This window comes from Falco rusticolus, chromosome 4 (genome assembly GCF_015220075.1).
Source record: "Falco rusticolus isolate bFalRus1 chromosome 4, bFalRus1.pri, whole genome shotgun sequence".
NCBI lineage: Eukaryota > Metazoa > Chordata > Aves > Falconiformes > Falconidae > Falco > Falco rusticolus.
In genome coordinates this window covers 83,409,374-83,432,960 of record NC_051190.1, presented here as the reverse complement: position 1 = coordinate 83,432,960, position 23,587 = coordinate 83,409,374, and the positions used below count along the sequence as shown (strand labels likewise).

General features: G+C 38.2%; 1 protein-coding gene across 5 annotated transcripts in view; it reads right to left on the bottom strand.

Annotated features, from left to right (window-relative positions):
- Window positions 1-23,587, bottom strand: part of HDAC9 (histone deacetylase 9) — a 479,936-nt gene that overhangs the window by 225,396 nt on the left and 230,953 nt on the right. For all 5 annotated transcript variants that reach the window (XM_037385339.1, XM_037385336.1, XM_037385334.1 and 2 more), the window contains one exon: window positions 80-321. In XM_037385339.1, coding sequence (XP_037241236.1) covers window positions 80-321 — 242 coding nt within the window. The remainder of the gene's footprint in view (window positions 1-79; window positions 322-23,587) is intronic.

Here is a 23,587-nt window from a genome sequence, read left to right as displayed (position 1 = left end):
AGGCACGCTCACTTTTCATGTCTACCTAAGCACACTGAGCTTGCAGATAAAATGAGGAATAAATGAAAAATGTTGCTACCTTTATGTGTTCCTGGAGCTGGGCCTGATGCTGGCGGGTCAGGTTTTCATGCTGCTTCTGAAACTCTGCAATCAGCAGTTGTTTCTGAATTTGCTGCTGCTGCTGGATCAGAAGTAGTTCCTGCTGTAGCTGCTTTTCACGCATAATTGGGTCCACCATGGGAACCATCATCCTGAGATCAGTTCGCAAGTCTAATGGTGAGATAGGCTCTAGTCCCACGGGAACCTCTGACTTTACATCCACTGTGGGAAGAAAACAACAAAATGTATATATATAAAATATAACTGGAGAAGGAGAACAGAGACCATTTCTGCTGGGAAAAAGACCAATTTCACTCAAGGACTGCTTCAATGTGCAGACCTAACAAAATACTAATGCAGTCTATGCTGTATGCAGACTTCAGACATTCCTACTAGCAGCTGGAGATTTTACAGATTATTTTATCACTTTCTTTCCATTCTCTGCAAAAATACTCCCAGATTAACATTCTGCTAAATAGACTAACAAGCAACCCAGTTCTAAAACCATGTCACAGCCTACTGGAGCAATATTTAGTGACAATATCCTAGGCACTATTAATGCTCCACAATAAACACTCTGGGCACTTCTTCAGTATAAGATGGACTTCCAGTTCCCACTGCACTGCAAGCGATTTTCCAAAGCTAGCGTGTAAATTTTCTGAGGATGGTGTTACACATGAACAGCTATGCAATGCTACTTAGCTACTGCATGTAAACGTACCTGGCAAACACATAGGAATAACGCATACAAAATTACAGGGAAATTATTTGACACACAAACCGAAAAGTTTTAGTACAGCTTTTCCAAAAGTGACCGCCATGCTTTAACTGGATTATACATAATACACTATATATGGCTCACAAAAAAATTAAAATCTTGATATGTTCTACTTTGTTGCAGCAATGGTTTATGTTGTTAATCCAACCTTAAAGTATTTATTGAAGAATCCTGAGGTTTTCTATCTCCTTATTTAAATTGAAAGGTCTAGAAAGAAGCAGAAGAGAGAGATTTGATGATTTTCACTACAGTACTTGTAAAGCTCAGATTTTCACATTAAGTGGAGACATAGTGTACCTTTATCTATTTCAAAAGAACAAAACCCTAGGAAGTAGCATTTCTAGAAAAGGAAAACAAACAGCAGCTGAGGGTCTCTGCTTGGGCTCAGCAGTTCTGATTCCATCCACGAGAGGACAGTGGAACACAAACACATGCACTCCTGTTCCTAGTGCTCCACTATCTTCATTGGAAAATAAGATTATTAACTGAAAACAAACATGCTGTCAGAAATTGCCAAGGAACAAGACTTTAAGCATATTTTCTCCTTTTGCTTTGCTACAGCTGTATTTGTTTTCACGGAGAAAACCAAAATGAAACAGAAATATTGTAGCAAGCAGGAACAGTAAAATTGAAGCAGCAAAAGTTGAAACTGCAGCAAATGGAGAGAACTGAATTCTAACCATAGAATCAAATCTACTAGTAATATGTTTTCTAAAAAGGAGAGATGAGGCACTAAATCTATTCCACTGATCAAACTCTTTTCTTCTCAAAATTCTGGAAAAATACAATTTTCTGAGTCTTTTTTTTTGAAAAATCCTAGCAACTGTGATTGTAAACCTCAGACCATAATTTGCCTTCTTAACCTGCTATCCCAACAGAAAAACTGTGTCTAAGTGCTTATTTTTGTTCTGAGACTAATCACTAAATTATAAAAAATAACCTTCAACTTACAAAAACTACTCTTGATTATAAATAATTGCCACAGACCAAGACAAACGGACAGGCAAACCCCCAGCCTTTCATCCCATTTATTCAGCAGCAATCCACATTCCATTTGTCTAGACTAAATATAGCCACGTTTATACAAGAAATCAATAGTTCTTGCAGAGAGCAGAGCAAAGACATGAATATTTCATCAAACTCAGACAGAAATGGCAATCAGCAAACTGACAGCAAACCGTGTAGGCTGACTGGCCCTCCAGATAGGTCTCTGGTACTTGGACAATGGCTCATTCCCTGCAAGTCACAATCTTATCATCAGTGCTTTTCTATTTTTAACATTAATTGCATTGTAGGTGACAAAGGCTTATCATGTTTGAAGTGGAGAGATGGATTTTCTTACATCTTCTGTGACAGGGTAATAAGCCTTACTAGGAGCAATAATAGTAACCGGAGCTCGGCAAACCCTGCAGGGTCTGGTTCGCAATAGTGTTTGCAAACTGAACCCTGCAGGGTTTGGTTCACAATAGTAGTTGCAAACTGAACCCTGCAGTTTATTTTGCAGATACTGGCTGCCAATCAACCCCCACAGGTCTGCAGGGTGATTCAGTCTGATTATACATCCTAGCTCTGACGAGCATCCCACTTCTTCATTTTCAGAGCACTTTTGTGAGAAAGGAGGCCTTCATATTTTTCTAGCAATGGAAATTTTCTTCCACTATTAGTACAACTATACAGCTGTTTAGTTGTATAGTAATTAGTATGACAATGTACAACTGAAATCAGGCTCAATTTGATAAGATACACATTTTCAAGGATTTTCACACATTCAAACAATATATCTAGCGCTGGAATATCTACTCCATCAAGCTCAACTTTACCTCATTCCTTAATGTGGGGGAAAATAAACATTAGGGTAGTTCTAGATACTTGAATCCATAGAAATCAATACATAATCTTTCATGTCATTTAAATGCCAATGTTTACTGACAAATAAAGACAAGCATGTATTTCCTGGAATAGATATTACTAACATTGAGGTTACTGCCAATACTACTAATAACTGCTGACATAGTTATACTAAATTTTGGGGGTAATTATTGTCTTAAAACTGTAATAGCTGAATGTTAGCTGGATAATAGTCAACCTCATCAACAAAATTATTCTAAACAAGTAACTATAAAATCACCAAACTGAAGGGCTTGGTACTGTCTGTTAGGCAGTACTAATGCCACAGGCCATTTACATTCTCCTTACTTGTTACCAGCTGACAAGAAAGAGACAAAGCAGCCCTGTGGGGCTACATCAGTGTGAAAAGTGTGTAATGGAGCAGAGAATCAGAATCAGTGTCTTTAAAAGCTTTGACTTTTAGCTGGAGCATCTTCCCCAACCCCTGCCACCCCAACACAATTTTCAGTCTCAAAAGAGCAAAGGCAATCCAGAATGTTTATTCTCATCAGGGCTTTGTATGTTTTTTCACCCCCTCTACACAGATATATGTATTTTTCAGGTAGAAAAGGAACTTTTCTAAGTCTAATCAGTGCCCCCAGCTTCCAAATGTGACAAGAAGCAGTGGGATATGGGACTTCAACAACAGTAGTCATCATCAAGATGTTAGCCAAAGAAGGAAAAGGATGAAGCATGAAAGAAAATATTAATCAGAGCTTGAAAAAGGGTAACTTCACTTTAAGGAGCCTTGTTTTGCAGGATTTCCAGTATCACCAATGGAGTGAGGCTGTAGCAGGCATGATTCAGAGCGGGACCCTGCCCACCCTCTCCCCACTGCGGTCTGGAGCAGATCCTTCCCAACAGCTCTGCCGACTACAGAGCAAGCCTGGGATTTTTCTCTAAGGTTAAATAAAGACAAACTCTCTGAGCTCACGTCAGCTGTGGTGAATAGAACAGTAGGCTGCAGAATACTAACTAAAAACGTTACTGAAAGCTTGGTGATTCCAGGAAGCATGCCAAAAATTGAGTAGAAAAATATTTAATTATCAGCTACAACACACTGCAAATGGCATATACATTTACTTTTCCTATAAATACTCAATTGCTTTTATCTTGAAACATAACAACAACAATAGTTGTCAGAAGAGCGTCCATATCAATTATATTCCATAGATGGCACTTTCTGCAGTGCTTCTGACATTCTGTGGAGAGAAAATAAGATACTTGCAAAATGGCATGCTTGCTGAGTAGATTTAGATGCCTGGAGCGCATATAAAAAAGAGGTAAAAGAGCTTGTTTTAATCCTGAGGCTTCACTTTTTGAAACCATTCCTTAAAATGGGAATCACTGAAAAACTGAGTCTTCCACTAAGAGATGGCATTTCAAGCTTTGTTTCTTGCGACTAGTTTTCATTTCCAGTGTATTAGAACACACAAATTTTCCAACTCACGAGTGCTAAAGGAAAATATCAGAAGATAAACCAGCCCACTTTCTTGCCATCGTGTCTCAAGATGGGTAATCTTCTTTTCTGTTGGCAGTTACCCTTCTTGGCAGACATTTATGCCATCTTTAAAAACAGGAACTTAAACAAGGTACACTCCCCTCAGCGGAACAGTTGCCATTCTTTACTGAGAAGCAGTGAAGAAGAATTCTAGTAAACCCACTTACCAGAACATCTCTTCCAGTACATATGTGGTTCTTACATTAGAGGAACTGTCTGAATTTGCTGTGGCTGCAGGGATTCAAGCTAACCTTTTCCCAAAGGAATTTCTCGGTTACGCTGTTGGGCTGGGATAGTAAGGAAGGCTGGAGACAGGAACAAGGCATGAAGCCGGTGAGGCTCTTCCTCCTGCCTTGGTCATCCAAGGCAGCATCTTACTGGAGAAGCAATTCAGGTTTACAAAGTGAGCAAGGAGGACTACAAAAGTTGAAATGCTAAATTGAAATAACATGTGACAAGAGACAGATGACAAGCTCCTTCAACCGGCAATTTCAGTAATTGGCAATAAATGCATATTCCCGAAAACACACCAAACAAAGTAAAATCTAGAAAATAATTCTGCCAAGAAATGGCCACACCTTACCCCAGACATCAACTCAGTGAAGAGCTGAAAGTGAAAGAAAATACAGAATGGGAGAACTGTTTATACTAGTGGTACACTTTTGAACTCTTTTCTGCAAGACAGAGCCCACCTAAAGTTATTCTCAACTGGTACAGTACTTTTCATAGTTTTCATATGCTTTTCATAAAATGAAAACAAACCAGAACAGTTCTGCACATTTTACTGTAAAAAAAAACCTGTCTCCATTTGGCCTCTTCAAAACCTTCCTTTTCGCATGATTAGCCATCAGTCAATCATGATATAATCAGAACACTAAGGAATTTACAGAAAAGAACTCTAAATGGTTGAAAGAGTGGAAAATACTCTCCCACCCCAATAAAGATAATACTTTAAATTTACTCTCCAGTTTAAACCTGGAATTAAAGAATTCTCCAGATTTATGTGCCATCTCATTCAGGACTTGAAAAGCACCAATACCTGAAAAGCCCTAGCAGTGTCTTTGAACACAGATGGAAAAGATTTTGGAAAAAAACTGAAAAAAATAAATACTGTAGGAGGCTGAAAGTTGCAGGAATAAGGAACAGAGGGTAGGAGTGAAACTTTGGTAGGCAGGTGAGACACAAAGTAACTGGCAGGAGATGGAGAAGAAAAGGACTGGTCAGGCAATAAGACATGAATGGCTGACCAGAGATGGAGCACAGAAAAAGGAATTAAAAATTCCGAGCTTTCCACGCTGAGAAGCAGCATTACAGAAGTGTTGCTCACTCTGTAATCCAAGAGCAGCCCTGGCATACTGATATGGCAGCAGTGAGGCCACAGTGTAAGTAAAGAGCTAATAGAGAAGCAATGTGTCTGTTGTGAGGAAGCTGGGAAATTAAGCGAGCGATGTGGTTTTGAATAACCATGACTAAAGAGGATGGAGTGTGGCATGAAAACTACTACAGCAATTGTTCAATGTTCAAACTTGCAGAAAAATGGCCTAATCTGGAGTCCGATCCCCAGAGGAGAGGCATCTTGCCGCTTTCTGGCAAGACCTGCACAGCAGACTGCAGGAGTGAGAGGAAATTTTAAGAATAACTAGTAACATCAGAAGTACAAGTCAGATGATCAATAGACTGTGAAAGTTTAGGTTACCTTCTGTGGGATGCTTTTACCATCCCAGCTCTGGTGGCTAAAATCTTGTACCTCAGTCCTCAACTGGCATAACGTCATTCCTCTGTTAACTTCAATATAATAGGCAAAGCTTCTTCATGCCAGCTGAGAAGCTTGATGAAGAATCTCTCTCATGAGTACAGCAGTGAAAAAAGATAGCCTTGAGAGCATCTCAGTTTAATATGGGGACTAAAGCATCCAGATTTAGGGTGACAGTTATAAAACTTTTTTCCAATATCTAAAATAAGAGATTTTTTTTCTCGCTCTAACAATTACGCTAAAGGATGCATCCAAGCTGAAAAAAGCGTCACTTAGATTTCACTGAATGTTATTAAATAGTTTTGTTTAATTGTACATCCTCAATCATACTCTGGATTTTGGTTGTCACAGGCAAGTAAAGCAGAAAGAAGACAGAAACTGCAAATGGAAGATTCTTTCCAAAGGCAACACGATGACTTTTTATGGCAGTTAAGTACTCGACTGCAATTTGTACTTTTAAAATTTCCTCCTTTGGAAAGGAAAAGCACAAGAAATTAAGACACATTTCAGATCAGAAAAAATACTTTCCATTTATTTTCTTGGATTATCCTTCAAGAGCCAGTAATTATTTTAAGCAGTACTATCACTGAATTAGAAGTATAAGTGAACTGTCAAACCTAATGAGGCACTCAATTGAGTTTATAGTATGAAGGAGAAGTGTAATAAATTAGACTAGAAATGTATTCCCCTTTGTTCTATAAAAGGGATTTTATCATGATTATACCTTTTCCTTATTTCTTTTAAATGTTTGCATACATGTCATAATGAGAAGTAAAATAAATGCAAACAGTGATCCGGGCTTTGATTTACCATTTTCTTATTTCCCCAGGGCCTGGAAAGGAAGCTCAAACAACCACAAACTTCTAAAATATCAGTGAGAGGCCTTGAAATACCAACACTGAAGTTACAGCTAGCTGGGTTTTTTAAAATATCAAAGGCTTTATATATTGATTTACTAAAATCAGATTCCTTTGCTGCAAATAGGCTTTTGAGTCAGTCATAACAAACACAAACATAAATGCCATCTAATTTGTTATAGCCAAGAAGTTTTTAAACGTTACAGTGTTCACTGTTTCTTCTCTACTGAATACATGAGCAAAAGTTCCACTTATGAGCCTGCCGGAGTTCATGCAAATATCAGGCCAACCACTTCTGTCACAGGAATAAAGGCAAATGTACCCAGTAAATCACATCAGAATGTGAAACACTTTTAAACTCAAACCAAGGATGATCTGTTATCAAGAAATCCAAGCTGAGCTATATTTGGGTTTCTGAGTTACTTTATTTATATTTCAGCTAGGAGAACACTTGCATACACATTCTCTATGCTCATCAGCACACGGGCATATTTTCACTTTCTAGAAAAATCCTTTTGATATAGGGAATCCAAATATCCTAAATTTTAGATACTACTGTTGCAGGCAAGGTAAAAACAGGACAAAGTTAAATGCACATATAGTTAAAAATGTAGAATTTCTATGTAACTTTCTTCTCAGTTCCAAAGTCCATGACGTACCAGCAATGTTATTAAATAATGTTAATATATCAGTGTTAATAATGCTTTTAACACATGGTATCAGGTTAAGCCAATTTGACCATAAAGTGCCCAGCCCATGTCAGGCATACACAAGAAATGACAGGGAAGAATGCAAAACAACATTCTGCTGGCTGTGTATCTTCTGTGCATGGATCAGTACCACTGTCAGAGAGATCATACTGAAGATGCCACGTACGGTTTTATTTGGTGGCAGCACCACTTAGCAGTTGCAGAAATAAGTAGGTACCATGCCTCCAAATAAGCAAGTGCCAGCTTATCACTATCTGCTGGTTACTTCATTAAAGCCTTAAAATTAATTAATTAAAATGAAAGCATGTGTGATATAAATCTGTGTCCATGCACTTGCATACATACATAACTCTTGCAATATATCCTGAAATGCTAAGAAAAATCAAAGAGCAGGCATGATACAAGATTCCTCTCACCTCCCTTTTTAAAACAGGTACAATGGAAGATACTATATACACATGAGAAAAGAAATCTGCTTTTAATTATTATACATTAAGACAGAGTACAAAGTCCCCCAGCTTGCTAAGAATGACTGAAGGAGCTAGAGACCTACTATAGCCTTTGCCTCATTCCCCATCCAGAGACAATATGAGGCTGCTGCAAGTGCTACCAAATACATCCAGAACATATGATTTTCACTTACTTTTCTTTCATCTCTTCTCCACCTGTGGATGCTGTAGGCATGTTGATGACAATGTCAAGTTTACACCTGCTGAATAATTCCCAACAGTGGCGATACCACTATTCTAATCCCAAGTGGATGACAGAAAAAGAGGAGAGGGGAAAAAAGCTCTTCCTCCAAGTGAGGATATCAAAGATAAACAGCTAGCATTTGGGCATGTCAGTGGGTAGTATCATAGGGCAGCATGCTCTAGGCAAATTAGACATTGGGTGAATATTTGCTGAACAAGTATCCCCAAATAGCTTTGCTATTTCAGGGGGGTGACAGTGTTAGCTCCAAATGAAGCAAAGCCTTGGAAGGCAAGATACAGTGCAAATCTTTCAAAGAACTGTTGGCAACTTCATATTTTAGAGAAAAAGATGGCTGACCCCAAAAATGCATTGAAAATATTTTCCAGTTCCTAGGCTTTTTATTTTTGTAGCTGTATGTGTTCCCCAAGATGCTACAATACTTAGGGTTCTCTTTTTTCTTCTTTTTTTACTGCATAGCAAGAACGAGCGTGCACACGTAACTTACTGAGCTCACAACCTTTCTACTATACTATACACAAAAGACCTTCTATTATTCCAATGTTTTTTAATAAATATTTATGGAATGCCCTGATCTTTGATAAGCATGGGGCTAGAAACGGTTTTGATCCCATTTTTGAAGCACAGAAAAAGGGAGAACTGAACTGAAATCTCCCACAGAGGAGGTGAAAAATCCAACAGAAGGGTCATACCTTCTGAAGAATCTTTCTAACGAGAGTAAATGAGATGCCAGTCAGAGATTGGCAACACAACACAAAACTTACTATGTTAACTCAGAAATAAAAAACTCTACTGTATCGTACGCAAAATTAAAATTGCAGATATTTATTAGCAAAGATGTATTTGTTTGTATTATGTATTTTTTCCTATTTTGCTCCCCTTTGTACCGTGTTGCCTTGGACTACAGCATACTCAGAGGAGTCTGTCTTTCTCTGCTCACATAAAACACCTAGTAAATTTGCATAGTGACTGAAATAAAATGAATAAATAATACTAGGACACAGGTTTGCCATTTTTCAGAAGTCTACCTTTTGATTTACTGATACTTAGCAGCAGAACAGATGACAGCATGCATAAACACTCTGGGTACCAGGCAGGGAAAATAAAAGGGAAAGAAACAGTCCCAATGATGATGCAAAGCAAAGGAAAGAAGGAGAGTTTATTAGACTGCAGAACTGAATTAAGAGTGGCAGAATATGAAAAGGGACAAACAATGGCAATACAGCTGATAGGAATACTATGCAACAGTCCATGCTTGAAGCTGGATGGGTAACAACATCAATAGGCAGGGAAGATGGGCTGCTCTAAGGAAAGTAAAGAGGAGTTTCTGAGGAAGATCACTCTCAGCTTGATGAAAAGGTTGTGAAACTTTTAAAGGTCTTGATTTAATCTATTTTCTGCTGCAGACAGAGGATGTCTTTCAGGGAACAACCTTGATTACCATGCAGATGGCCTCATTTCCATTACTAAGACATTACATAAGGCAGGCACTCCAGTAAAAGAGATTATATAAAATACACAAAAAGCATTATGAACTCACAAGCAAGGAAATGCCAATCTTCCAGGATGCTTTCTTATATTTTTGCCTCATTCATGTGAAGGCAGTTGTGGTTTTATAGCGTATAGATCCAAACTGTAATTATTTGCAGTAAGTAATCACAAAAAGTCTCTCATTTTCTGCCATTTGGGATTTGGTGCAATTACTTGAAAAAAGGAGACAGATATCTCAAGTTCACAGCTGTAATCTAAATATTGCAGAACTCTTCCATTTTACAGCAAAATGGTGTCTTGGGAAAGGCAAACTTTTAAATATTTACTTCTAAAAACAAATAATGTTCTTGAGCTGAAAAAAATTCCAAGCTAAGTCTACATGTGATTCTGTGACACACTTAGTATGATCACTAGTATACTGCTTACCTAAATTCCTCCTTTCTTATTTTTTCTCTTTTCACCACAGTAAATGATTTCAATCCTACTGCGTCCATATCTGTTTACTTTGACCATCTACTTTCCTTCCTTAAAAACACTTGCTGTAAATATCTGCCATAAATTCAAGATTTCAGACAGCAAAAGCAACTTACCACTAACATTGCACTCTGTATAACAGAAAGAAAAGGTATTGTTATTTTTTTGATAATGATGTAACGCTAAACTTTAAAAAAATTATTCGTTATTTGTACTCCCCATAAGGGGATCTCTGAGATGCTCTCTCCGGACTGCAGAGACACGATTTCAACCACCAGAGGGAGGCAGGCTGGTTTGTCATGTCAACTCAAAAACTAGAATGAACAGAAAAAGCACTGAGAAGGGAAAACATCACCAACAACCAACATATATATGGATACCAAACATAATGAAAACAAAGCTAAATTGGGATTATGTTAATTGAAATAAGAAAAGTACCTTTTTTGCTTTAAGTATTTATTAATAACATTCCTATTAGTATATTTTCCTGTACGACTTCAGGTTAGTAAGATCTTAAGGAATCAAAAAATAGTAATTGACATAATCAGAATGATCTTCATGTTTCTATCCAACTTACTACTCTTTCTTTATGCTTTATGTGAGTTTAAGTCATTACCATACTTGTATGTCTGGTTCAGACATATGGTGGCTCAACTCGAAACTCTAAATACAGCTTTAGTCACCTTAACCAGTAAGTAGAGTTATGGACTTACGATGGTGAGTATAGGAAAGAAACCAACATTTTTACTCCCTCTGCCAAACATTGGTCTTTTTAATATTTCAGCATTGGAAAAGCAAACTATAGGAATTATTGAGATGATGGCAACTTTCTCAGTACATTAGCTGGAGATATTTTCCATTATTATTATTCTAAATAAATACTGAAAAATGTTTCTGCATTCTGTAATGTTCCAGAAACTAACGACATGAAACACTTCTAAGAAATTCATCCATTATGCCAAAAGGAGCAACAGCCATAGAAAAATTCTACGCAATTCTGATGCCACTTAGCAAGCACAGTTCAGAAAACTGGAAATCCAAAAGTTATTACCCATTTTTGGTTTTCTGCATTTCAGTAGGTCCATTTCTTACTAGTGGGTTGGTTGTTTCTCTCTTCATCTCACCTGACATGCAGAAAGCCAGTCAAGCCAGCGGACATTTCTTCAATCTCAAGTAAGAGATTCTTTCTCAAGCTAACTTTTCCAGAAATTAAATTTCCTATTATGAAATCTAAAAATATCAGTGGGAACTCTTCTCAAATTTCAAACGCAAGTTTTAGAAATCTGAAGAATAGGCCTGGAACATGCACACTAGGCTGACTGCTTGAATGGAATGAAGTTCTCAAAATTGCTCTTGGAGAAACTCTTTGGGTCCTTTGAGAATCTCAGCCTAATCATTTAAATAAACTCTAGTCATACTGAAACCCCCACCCCCCCACTTAACACATTAATCGTTCAGAGTAGAAGTTCCCTCTCATCAAACCTAAGAGGACAAAGCATAGTGCAATAAGAAGCACATTTAGTCCTGTTGAGCTTTTAAAGCTGGCTGAAAATGTCATTACAAATTAAAATTCTGCAATACAGGAGGAAGCATGAAAGCAAGTGTTCAGTTTCTGCACTTCAAGCAGAACTTTTTGTGATCATTGAGATAGCTTTCAATATGTAACGGAATTATTGCAATCAGGCATTGCATATTAAGGACTGGAAGAAGAAGGTTGTGCAACTAATTTAAGGTTTGCAATGGAAAGGATATAATGCTGATTTTAAGGCAAAGCACTGAGAGAGTTTGGTACCATACAACAGTGATTGACACTCATTTTAACAAGAGACAAACTGGAATCTAGCATGGCACATTCTCACCAATGCATTGCAGAAAGCCAGATCCTAAGATTTTCAGCAGAGCATTTTAGTTGCAACATCATTATCCCTTACTACATTCTTCTGTTCAGTATAATTTGTTTTATTTCTCAGAAATTTAAAAATTCTTCTTGACTGCAGTAATCTGACTAATTTTGGGTTTTCCTCTTTTTCACTCAAAGTATTTCAAAAGCTACCAGGAAGAGATTTTCAGTAGTTTTAGTTTACTGAAAATATTATAATGAAGCATATTAAAAGAATTAAGATCAATATGCAAATAATTTCTGTTGCAACCAGAAAGTACAGCTTCACTTTCTATGGCTTTTTACACTTCTGCTATACACATTTGTATTTCTTAGAGTTATGCTGCTAAAAACCAGGAATTTAATTTGGCTAAGGAGGTTATTTACACTAATTTTACATATGCTTGTGTTTGGTTTTCTTCCCTTAGTTGGGTTCTGATAGTGAATAACTGAACTGAAATGTCTACCCTGTTACAGATTTCCCTGTAGCCAACCTTGGCTCAGCACTCTCTTTAGTTAATTTAGTTTAATTAATTAAATGAACACTGAGACCACGGTAGTATACCCATAAAGCATGTTTCATCCAATGTCTTAGGAACTGAAGGCGATCAATCTACCACATGAAGCTGACTTCCCCTTATTCACCAACATAAAACACCATTTCCTAGAACTACCACAAAATCTACACAACCATTAGTTACTCATTGTTGTGGACAGAAGCACTCTGCAGAAAGTACAGGGATAACAGGGTCTGGACATAGCATAAATATGGAGAGAATGACCAGGAGTCAGTCTACCCAAAGGAAAGGAGGTCTGGAAATACAAACAAAGGAGACGTCATTGATTTCACTCATTCCAAGTATGTGAGTACCAGACTGTCAACTGAGAGCTATGCACCTGATGAAACACCACAGAGCAAAGGTGATACCCAGTGTTTTGCCTTTCACTTTCTCCACAACTCAGAGTCCCAAAGTAAAAAACTGACTAGCTCTACCTTCAGAAAGAGCTCACTTATGCACCCATAAAATTCCATTTCATTTCCGATCACACCTACATCTGCCACAAAAAAAAAAAAAAGAAAAGAAAAATTGATAGTCAATACACATGCAATAGGGCTTCTCAAGGATTTCTTCTTACATGCCTTTTGAATACAGGTAAAATGAATGGCTCAACTTCCATGCCAGGGACAATAGAAAACTAGTATACGATCTTTCTTAAAAAAATGGGAAACGACCAAATGTCACTCTCCACTATCTTCTTAATTCATCCATTTCCACAGCTTGCACCGTATTTTATACAGCTTGCTTCACCTTATCTTAAAGGACATTCTGATAGAGGGGAGACTAGTTGCAGACTGGGATGAAGTTGCTGAGATCTCACCACTAATTACAAGGAGGCTGACTTCAGACAGTGCCATACTATATTTATCACCCACCTCTAAAAAGGTATGGAAATCAAATGCCATAAAGCTGCATGACTCAGGGTCACAAGGCTGAACAACTGTAGATCCTGCACTCCTTGGAAGAAGGAGACCAAGGATTCTTTGTTAGTCAACAATGACATACATATATATGTGGCTGTAAGCCATATATGATACAATTTTGTGCAAATACATTTATACTGACAGCATGTTATTGTGGCAGAAGGTGAAGATCTCACCAATGCTACTGAGTGGGATCACCCTTTCTGTTGGCAGGGGCAAACTATTAGAGCAAACAGTTAACAAGAAAATCATTAGGGATCATTTGAAATCCCCTTTTTTGAACCATCTGACATAATTTTTGCCACCACCTACCTGAAATTAAGCTTATTGAAAAGTGTAACTTTTGAGTGGAAATGATGTCTGGCAACAGGATATTCAGCTTTTGATTCCTGTATGCTAGCCAAAGGGCAGAACACACATATCCAGATACACAGTTTAATACTACAGTAAATGGCAGGGGGAGGAAAATAATTTATAAGCTTTGCTCCTTCTGCCATTCGAACCCATTGAAACAGCAGCTTACAATTTTTGGCCAAAGATGGCCTTTCACAACCATCTGAAGACACACACAAAATCTTGCCAATCACTCAGAAATCTGGCTAAAGCTCCCAGACTTCCAGAACTGAGTGAAAATCCTGCAGCTCAATACACAGTTATCTGCTAGATTTCAAATGTCCTAAGAAAGCACCTGTGTACAAACTACACAAAAGATCTTCAGAATTTGGTTAGCTCCTGTAAAATGGTTGCCCACATGGAATTACTCCGGAGCATGGCAGCTAGAGAAACTAGTGCTCACTTCCATTTCTAAGATCTCAGAGTGACATTAACCCTCTTCAGAGATATCTTTGGCCCTTCCAGTGTGGACCTGCTGATTATCCTTCCCTCAGATGAAAGAGGGAGACTAGATGGAAAATTACCCACTGAACTTTCCAGTCCTTTAAATAAAGCCCTCTGCTGAGACCTTACAGGGCATATCTTCCCCATGTGTGTGTTGAGTTCCACATGTTTCCAAGTTCAAAACACTGCTATGGCAATGAGATTAATCTGATAATGCCAAGCAGACTCACATGACACAAGCTTCAATGCAGTGCCCGCCCAGGCTTAAAACTCTGCTGGCTTTCCCAATTTTGACATCAAGCTGGTGGATACACTCAGACAGCTACCTTCTGCAGCCTCCCACCTGCAGAAAACACCATCACAAATTTCCCCATTACCATTATTACAAGGAGAGAGAAAAACTTACTTACTTGTGAAGCAAAAGCCATTCTGATCTGAGAAGTATGCCTTTTTCTGAAATAAACGTTACTCGGTTCTAAGAATTTGCACAATTCACTTCCTTTACTCTTCCCTGACAATGTCTATTTAGAAGAGATCTATTTATTCCTCAGCACATTTCACAGTTCCTGTTTCTAAATGAGAATCATATTAACAAAGGGTAGAAAGACACAAACACGTTTCAAGAAACCAAGACTAATTTCTGTAATGTATATACAGTGTTGTTTCCAAAGGGGGAAAAAAACCAACCCTCAAAACCTTCAAAGGCAGGCATCAATGCAGCTAGCCTTTCAAGAACTACTGATCCTACTCTGAACTTGCCGAAAAGAAAAGAAGAAAGGTGTTTAAGATAAAATGAACAATTGGAGATAATTGTATTACACTATGAACAGTTTCCAATTTACTGTTCATAAATAACTGTCAAAACTGACCTCCTTACAAGAAACAGATCTGCAACGATTTCATGGTAAATGATTGTCGGTTCACCTATTATTGTCATATTGGATTACAAGCACTTCTTCCTCCCTGCAATACAGTGGACTCCATGTTAAAATAATTTCAAGATGATATCTTGTACTTTCAAAAAAAAAATAAATTCAAAACCAGTAGAGTGAAGAAGGGAATCTGCTTCCCACAGTTTCATTCCACACAGTTTCTACTCTCTTCTCCTTATTTTTCTGCTCAAACTAAACCACCAATATCCTGTTTCATACTGCAACACTTTCAGCAAAAAATTCAAATACATACAAACCTTCTGAAAGAACACAGCACAGACAGCAAAAAGAGCAAAGGAACTGCAGCAAAAAAACCCCCACGTCCAAACACAACCATATTTAAGGAGATTATGTAGTGAAATTCCAATTTTTTGTGTGTTTTGAACAAATACTGTGTATTTTACTCCCTTTCCATGCTCTTTATGAACCTGGATGAGTAGTACCATCACCTCCAGGTACTACTCTTCACTACGTAACATTCACTGGTACCTCTGCCCACTATGAAACTACTGGTAGGGTCACTGAAGCAGTGGTATGTGTTGGAATGGGCATGCAGAGCTGTTTTCATGCCTTCCCTGCGGTTTCCTTTTCCCCAGTAGGCTACCCAATATTCCAAGGCACAGTCTGAACCAGTATAAACTTCCTGTTAAATGACTGTGGTTCCAGTCCTCAGACAGTCCTTGGTCACCAGGGACTGACCACAGCCTCTTGAGTACAGAAGTATCAACACGCTACTGGAGTTGCTGAGTGAAATGATTAATGCATTGAAATACCTGTATTTGCTAGCATAGTATGTTCTTAACTGTTTTCTTAGGCTTTTGGGAATCTGTAGCTTGCACCACCACAAAAGAATAGAATAAAAACAGAAACCCATGAAAGTTTCTTCTCAAAACACTTTTTAAGCCATAACATAAACACCATCGTGCCTCTGTGTGCCCTTGAAATGAGTAATCTATCTGAAAGTAATATTATTTCAAAAGTATCCTTAAAAGTGAAATTCTGGAAATTTTGTTACATTTATATTTATATTAATCTACATATAATTTCATATTCATATTAATTTTAATATTTTATTTTATTATTAAAACATGCTACAAACAAACAATTCAGTTGGAAGCTGCAGAAGCATTGAAGTCTGCTATCATACAACAATCAAGCTAAAAAAGAAGAGTAACTAAGAAAAAAGTAACATCAACTTTGTTTGAAATTTACATTTGAACTTTATATATGTAGATAAAAATAAAGAGACCTGGGTTAAGAAACAGAGACTGTAATGCTATGCCAAGACAAAGAAGCATTTCATCTTACTCTTACGTAACATTCCACTTAATGGTTAGTATGGAAAGCCAGAGAAAAATGGCTCAAGTATAACCATTATTCCTAAATCTGAGAAGAGCTTAAAATTACACCTCAGGGAGCTAAGCTGCTGCATGCTGTGCATAAGCTGCACATCTCCTCTCCCAGCGGTTTCTGCCAGCCCTCTCAAGCAGGGTGCAGACCATAACAGATCCGCTGTCATAATCCTCTCCCCAGGGAGGAGGAGGAGCTCCCTGGTCTTGTTTTACAAAAGGAGTTGAGACACTGGCTGAAGTCACTCTGAGTATGTGTGTCATAAGTCTTAATGACAGTCACATGAGATACACCCAGTGATAGCCCCGATTGCCTTAATAAACAGATATGTATTATCTGAGCCCATAGGAAGCGAGCATGAGTGCCATGAAACAAGCAGAAGCTGTGTAAGCAGTGAGCACAAGGAATTGCTTCTTCAGGGATGAATATGAATCCTACATCTCACACTTAGCTAGTAAAACATAATCCTGTATTTAATACAATTAAGCCAATTAACACCACATGAAGAGTTTTTTAAAACTTGTGAAGTTGGGTAGCCTAGTGCCTTGGGAACAGCCTTCATTCAGCAGCGATAAAACCACTCTTACATTAAGCAGAACTCTACAGCACAGGAGCACCACTTGAGATCAGAAAATAGTCCACGATAACTGATCTTGACAACTCCCAGTAGCAAACTCCCAGCCATTTCAGTGACCGCTCTTGCAGCTTTTGAAAGACAGAGCTACCAATATGAAGCTAATAGTCTTTAGCTAGATTCAATTTATGTAAAGAAAACCATCTGACAAGAAATCTCAGCCAACCAGCCACAGGGCTGTTCAACTGCTTTGCTGAGGCTGGCTGCCACTGGGGTTGTGTACTGGGAGCAATAGGGTGAGGAGGGGGTCTGCAATGCTAGATGAACCTCTGCTCCCCCATTGACACACCGATTTCCCTGTTGTAGCCCCTTTTCTTCCATTCCCAGCTGGATGAATTGGCCCAGTATGGAGCAGGAACAGTCAGGTAAGGACAGAGCAGTGGAAGTCATGCTCTTGGTCTTTCTGAGACTCTGGTTGGGGTCCTCTCCCAGTACTTTCCTGATTACAGCTGGCCTCATGTCACCAGCACACACAATAAGATGAGGGAATAACTGAAATAATTTCTTCCTTCGTGATCCGTAAGGGGCACGTAGTAGAAGCAGCTCCTGTAAGTGAGCTGGACAAGAAGGGGCAGAGCATGAGAACTTCCCAGAATTTACTAAGACAGGGTAATGGAAAAGCACTATAAAATGCTGGTGTAAGGCTGATGGTTGTAATGAACCACTGCACTATGGCAGACCTTGAAGTTTGGGTAAACTGAGCTGAAATAATCCACGTCTGCCAACTGTTTATACCGGCGTGCCAGTTGCCAGTACCCTTCTGATATGATAGTTACACATCTTAGAGGACAACGCGTTTTAAGCCTCTCTTCAGCCAAAAGATGTAAACAAGGATCACAAGTAAACATGTATTGCTTTCACTTGAAAGTGCTGCAGATTTTGCTCACATCTTTTGGCCAACTTCAGCTGGCTGTTACTCCTTACCAGAGTACTCACTAATACAACACTTCTCTTAGCCCAACAGCCATTTCACACTATTTTGCTGATCTAAGACTCTACTGTGAGAAACAAACCTATTTTCATAAAGCAGATCATTTCTTCAGAGATAAAAGCTTAAATAGGTGAAAAGGCACTGAGGGAAGTCATGTGTTTAACTCCATCTCATGTAAAAATGGGGTGGGCCTTAAGTTAAACAGATGTACAGAGACCTGCAAGTTTTTATAGTATCAATGGAGATAAAAGGCATTTGAAAGAAAATCTGTGCCTTTCATGTTCATTCCTAACCTTTCTACTGCCCCCTTTGACTCATGCTCTCCACAGAGCCCTGCTTAGAGTCACTCTGCCAATACTTTCCAGGCTATGGAAGTCCCCTAAAAGTAACACTACTTGGCATGTTCAGAAAAGGGGGACTGGCTATGCCACATCGCCGAGCTGGAGCCTCTTTCCTGCTCTGCCTCTCTCTGCAGGGACAGAGCAGAGCAACAGCAGTGACCAACCTACTGCCAGATGCCATGCTAATTCACACTGAGAGTGCAACCTCCCTCATACAGACATTTTGCAACCTCTCTTACCTGGGCATATATATTTGTGCATATACATACTAAAACCTGACTGATTACACTGGAAATTTCCCTGCAACTACGTCTTAATATTTGGATTAATAAAAAAGAATTTGTGGTCCCTGGAAATGATTTTATGAAATGTCTGGCTGGGTTTTAAACTGCAACTTTCAATTACCAGTCTAATCCATTACTATGATATCTCAGGAGTTTTTGTGACTATTGCATAATCCTTTAGTCAGAAATGCTACAATGCAGTGTTCTACATATGCAAGTTTTCTGTAATGCCAGTTTCCCTTCTGAAAGCCTCCATATGATTTGGTTTTCAGGTCATATTAATTAATACCTCATTGGATTAAACTGCTATGGCTTGTTACTTGTTATGCTGTTAACAAACAGCTGGGTTCACTAGCTTCAGCGTAGTTTGTGTGCAACTTAGTATCATCTCCATTATGAAACCCTTTTAAAGCTTAAAAAATGGTCTCTAAGCTGAACGGCCTGTTGCATGGCATGTTCAATTTACAAGCACTTTCATCTATAGACAGTATTTTCCTACCACATTTTTGTTTGCAGTTTTGATGGCAAACTACAGATAACAGAGCAGTCAGTTCTACTGTGAGAGTAAAGATACAGAGCAGATATAGTTTGCTGAGACAGGTACGAAAAAGACAGTAGAAGCTACGTATAATTCAGTGCACACCAGTTCTCTGTGGATAAATGATGAAAGATATGACTTCTTCCAGTGGGTAGTAAGTATGCACAACCAATAGCTGTACCACTGTTTATTTTAAGAATACACCACAAAATGGTGAGAGCTACACGGTTGTTATCTGCACTTCTGTTACTGACCATTTCAGTGGTGTTTCTATAAATATTGCACATAAGCAGCTATAAAGACAAAGATTTAAAAATAGGTCATAGGCATTAGGAGCAGATTATACTGTACAGGTGGGAAACAATGATTTGTGGCACAAGTGCAGATTATGTCTGTGTTCAACATGTGGGAATTCTCCATCAGTACAAATCAGCTGTCTCCATGAGCTCATGGCATTTCAGAGCACAGCATAAATCTTTGACACAGCTCTATTGCCTTCTGTATCTCAAGGGAGTAAAAAGTCAGAAAACAGAAACATTTTTTATATGGGTTCTATCAATAGCCCTGTGACATGTGCCTATAACAAAATAAGATGGCATATTCCTGATCAGTGCTGGTACTGGGTGAGAGACTACAGAGAATTACACAGAAAAGAGACTTGCCTTTCCTAGAAAACAGTTACAGCTAGGGCAATTCATGTACAATGCCTCTAAGGCTAATTTCTCTAGGGAAGCCTTGTCTGTGAATGGCAAAAAGCACAGTATGGTGGGATGCTCTTGAGAATAGTAGCAGCACAGCTTTTCCTCATCTATCTAGAGTTGGATGGGCGTCATGTAGGTTATGGCCACCTCACTATCCACCAAAGAACCCTAACTGCTTTCCTAAAAGGCACACACACAAAAGAACCATCCTGGCTGGCTGCCTCCTCCTGAGGCACATCTTTTGGACACATCTGTCCTTGTCTTGCCAGTTCGCTTTAAAGGAAACATAAGGAAGGAGAGCAAGACCCCAAAACAACAACAAGAAAGCAGTCATATACTTGCCACACTTCTTATGAGTGACACTTTCTTTAATACTTTAATAAAATCTTATTGTGCTATAAAGTTCAATATATTTATTATCATGGATGATATGACATATATCAAACCCTTGCTTCTCTCAGTCATATAGTTTCAAAATAGCAGCTTTTCCTTTGCAGCTAGCAGTTTATTCCTCATTCCTTCTGCTTTATGCTTTCTGTCCTGCCCATAAGGCAGAAAAAAAGGGAGAAGAGTGGAAGACCTGTCCAAACAGCACTTGCTACCATTGTAATATGTCCACTGTGATCATCCATAGACAAATTTAAAGAGGAGAAACTAAAGCTGAAATTAGGACTCAGAGCATAACATAATTCCCCTTCGGTATTTTGTCAGGAAGAAAAATACAGGAAGAATATGCAGAACAAGAAATTAGAGTTTTGTGGAAAACTAAATCTCACACAGACTTCTAATTTACAGCCCAAATTGTTAACAAACAGCTGAAAACAGTTCAAGATTGATTGCTATACCTAAAGATTCACATACATTCACAGAAAGGCCATTAGACACGCCTCTTAAGAGAGGAAAAAGATTCCCCACGTGGTTTTCAGTCACTGGCCAGGATGCCACAGCCACATTCTTTGGCAGGAAAATATGCAGGGGAATGCAGAAACCATAAATATTACAAGAGATCAATTGCAAGTTGAAAACTATTGCACAGACAATCTATTCCTTAAAAAAATATTTGTTCATTCATACAGAATCCAACTGCCGTGCTTTAAAAGCCTCTTCCTTGACAGAATTCTTAGACATCTGTAATAATTCCATTTAATGCAATATATTGGCTTTGGGGGCTATTGCTATTAAGTACTCAACTGCTAATCGTCTTAACATTTTATTTTGTAAGAAGTGAACTGGTCTACAGAATCTAACAGAAAATGTTAATCAGCTGCATAGATGTACATTTAAATAGAATACAGTTATTAAATTAAGTTTTAAATTGGCACTAACTTCAAGTAGACACTTACTCAAGAATAGGAAAAAGTAGTTTCATGGCTGTTAGTCTACATCAAACACTGAATTACCAATGCTTGTTTTTTCCAAAGGGCTTTTTCCTCTCATCTGACCTCCAGCTCCCCACTATATTCCCTGCACTCAACTTCTAATTCTCAGTACCTAGCTGTCAACACAAGCTCAGCATTCCCGTTTATCCTATCAGGTTTTTCTCTTTCCCACCCAGGGAAAGCAGGAAGGGTAACTGAGCACAGGAATGACAGATGTCCTTTCAGTACTTGGATCCAGGTTCAGATTCAGCCTACGGCAGCCAAGAATCGAAACAGCTGAGCTCTGAAATGGAGCACATTCACTGCAGATGAAATCTTCAGGTTACCTACACAGTTCTACAACTTTTATCACACAGAAACTGAGGTTTTACCATAGGTTTTATACTGGCCAGACGTTTAAATAAATAAATAAATAAATGTAATGCATTTTTCCAGTATAACAGTACTTTTCCCCACCATGACAAATTCCAAAACTATTGCTCCTGAATACATACACACAACATGCTCCAAGATCAGCAGAAATTTTAATGGAAGCACCTTATATGAGCCACACCAGCAAAGCAGGTAAGGTGACCTGTGACAGGCACAAGACTTGCTTGACACACCTTGTTGCAAGCTCAACATACCTGTAATTGAGTAGCTGTAAAACAGTCATTCAGCTTCAGAAACCCAGCACCCAGGAGGCTACATGCAAATAGTCAATACACAAAGACTACACGCAAATACTTGTCAATGACCAAGTAGGCCTGACATTAGACTTTGTATTGCTTTTCTTTGGCTTTGTTACACATGTCTGAAATTTATCAGAAATGCAAACAAAACTCATCATCTTTGAAAAGCTACTTACCCTCAAAAAATTCAGCTGGGAAGGAAAAATGCAGTAAGATCTACCACTACCAGTCTTGTGTACTATAGGCAAAGCAGCACAGGTCACACAGTGGGGAACGCTGAATTTAGCAATTTGGGGGGGAAATTCTGACTAAATGAAGTGAATATAATAATTCACATGTACTTCATGAGGATGAATTTTACACACATTTTGACAAATTCAATGATTTTTCAGATTTATCTCGCTATCTATGGCCCCTTCTTCCTCTGATTGAAGTCAATTACAAAATTTTCTTAGCCTCTACTTTAACAGTCAAATGAAGAAATAATTTCAAAATTCAAGATAAAAGATGATTTGTTACCAAGACAGAACTCTCTGAGCTATGAGTAACTACTTCATACAATTACACGTCTTAAAATTTCCAGTGCACTTACATGTATTGAAGCAGAATACAAGTAAGACTCTTTTTTTAAATCTTCTTATTTTTTAAATATGCAGGAGTTTTTTCAAGTATTCTGCTTTTTTTTAGTTTCCTGAACTAAAAGAAAAAGCATGAAATGTTAAAGGCCTGGAAAACTTTTACAGGTTTGTTTAATCTTCCCCTGCCGATGTAATATCATCAGCCTTTACTAGCTGCTTATCATAATGTATTTAGCTCCATGCTCATTTGTGGTTTGTACTGTTCTTCAGTGGTGGGACTAAGCTACCGTAAATGAGTCTTTGACTAAGCAGATGATCTGAAATCAAGGAATAGAGTACAAGAACTTGGAAGGCTCAGAAGAACTGAATGGAGAATATAACTCAGGTGCCACTGAGATTTCAGTTTGGCAAGGATGCAGTTTACAAAACTCATGCTTCACCAAATTAAGTAGAATCCCTTCACTGGGGAATTGAGTTGTGCAGTAGGGTGAGATAAGAACACCCAAGAAGTATATTTGAGGGATTTTTTTCAGAATTTGTAATTGTCATATGGAGGTAGATGTGCTTAATCTAGATGAAAATCTGATTTGCATGATTCCCAAAAGTGTCTTGAAATACACATTCATTTATTCCTTTGGGCAAATCTTTGACATTTGTCTAAAAAAATAAAAAAAGTCCCCGTCTGATACAGAGAAACACAATCCAATATGTTTAAAATCTCAAATGTATATTTCCTCGCAATATTATTAATTTTTGAACTAATTTAGAATGTAGTAAAATCCTTCAAA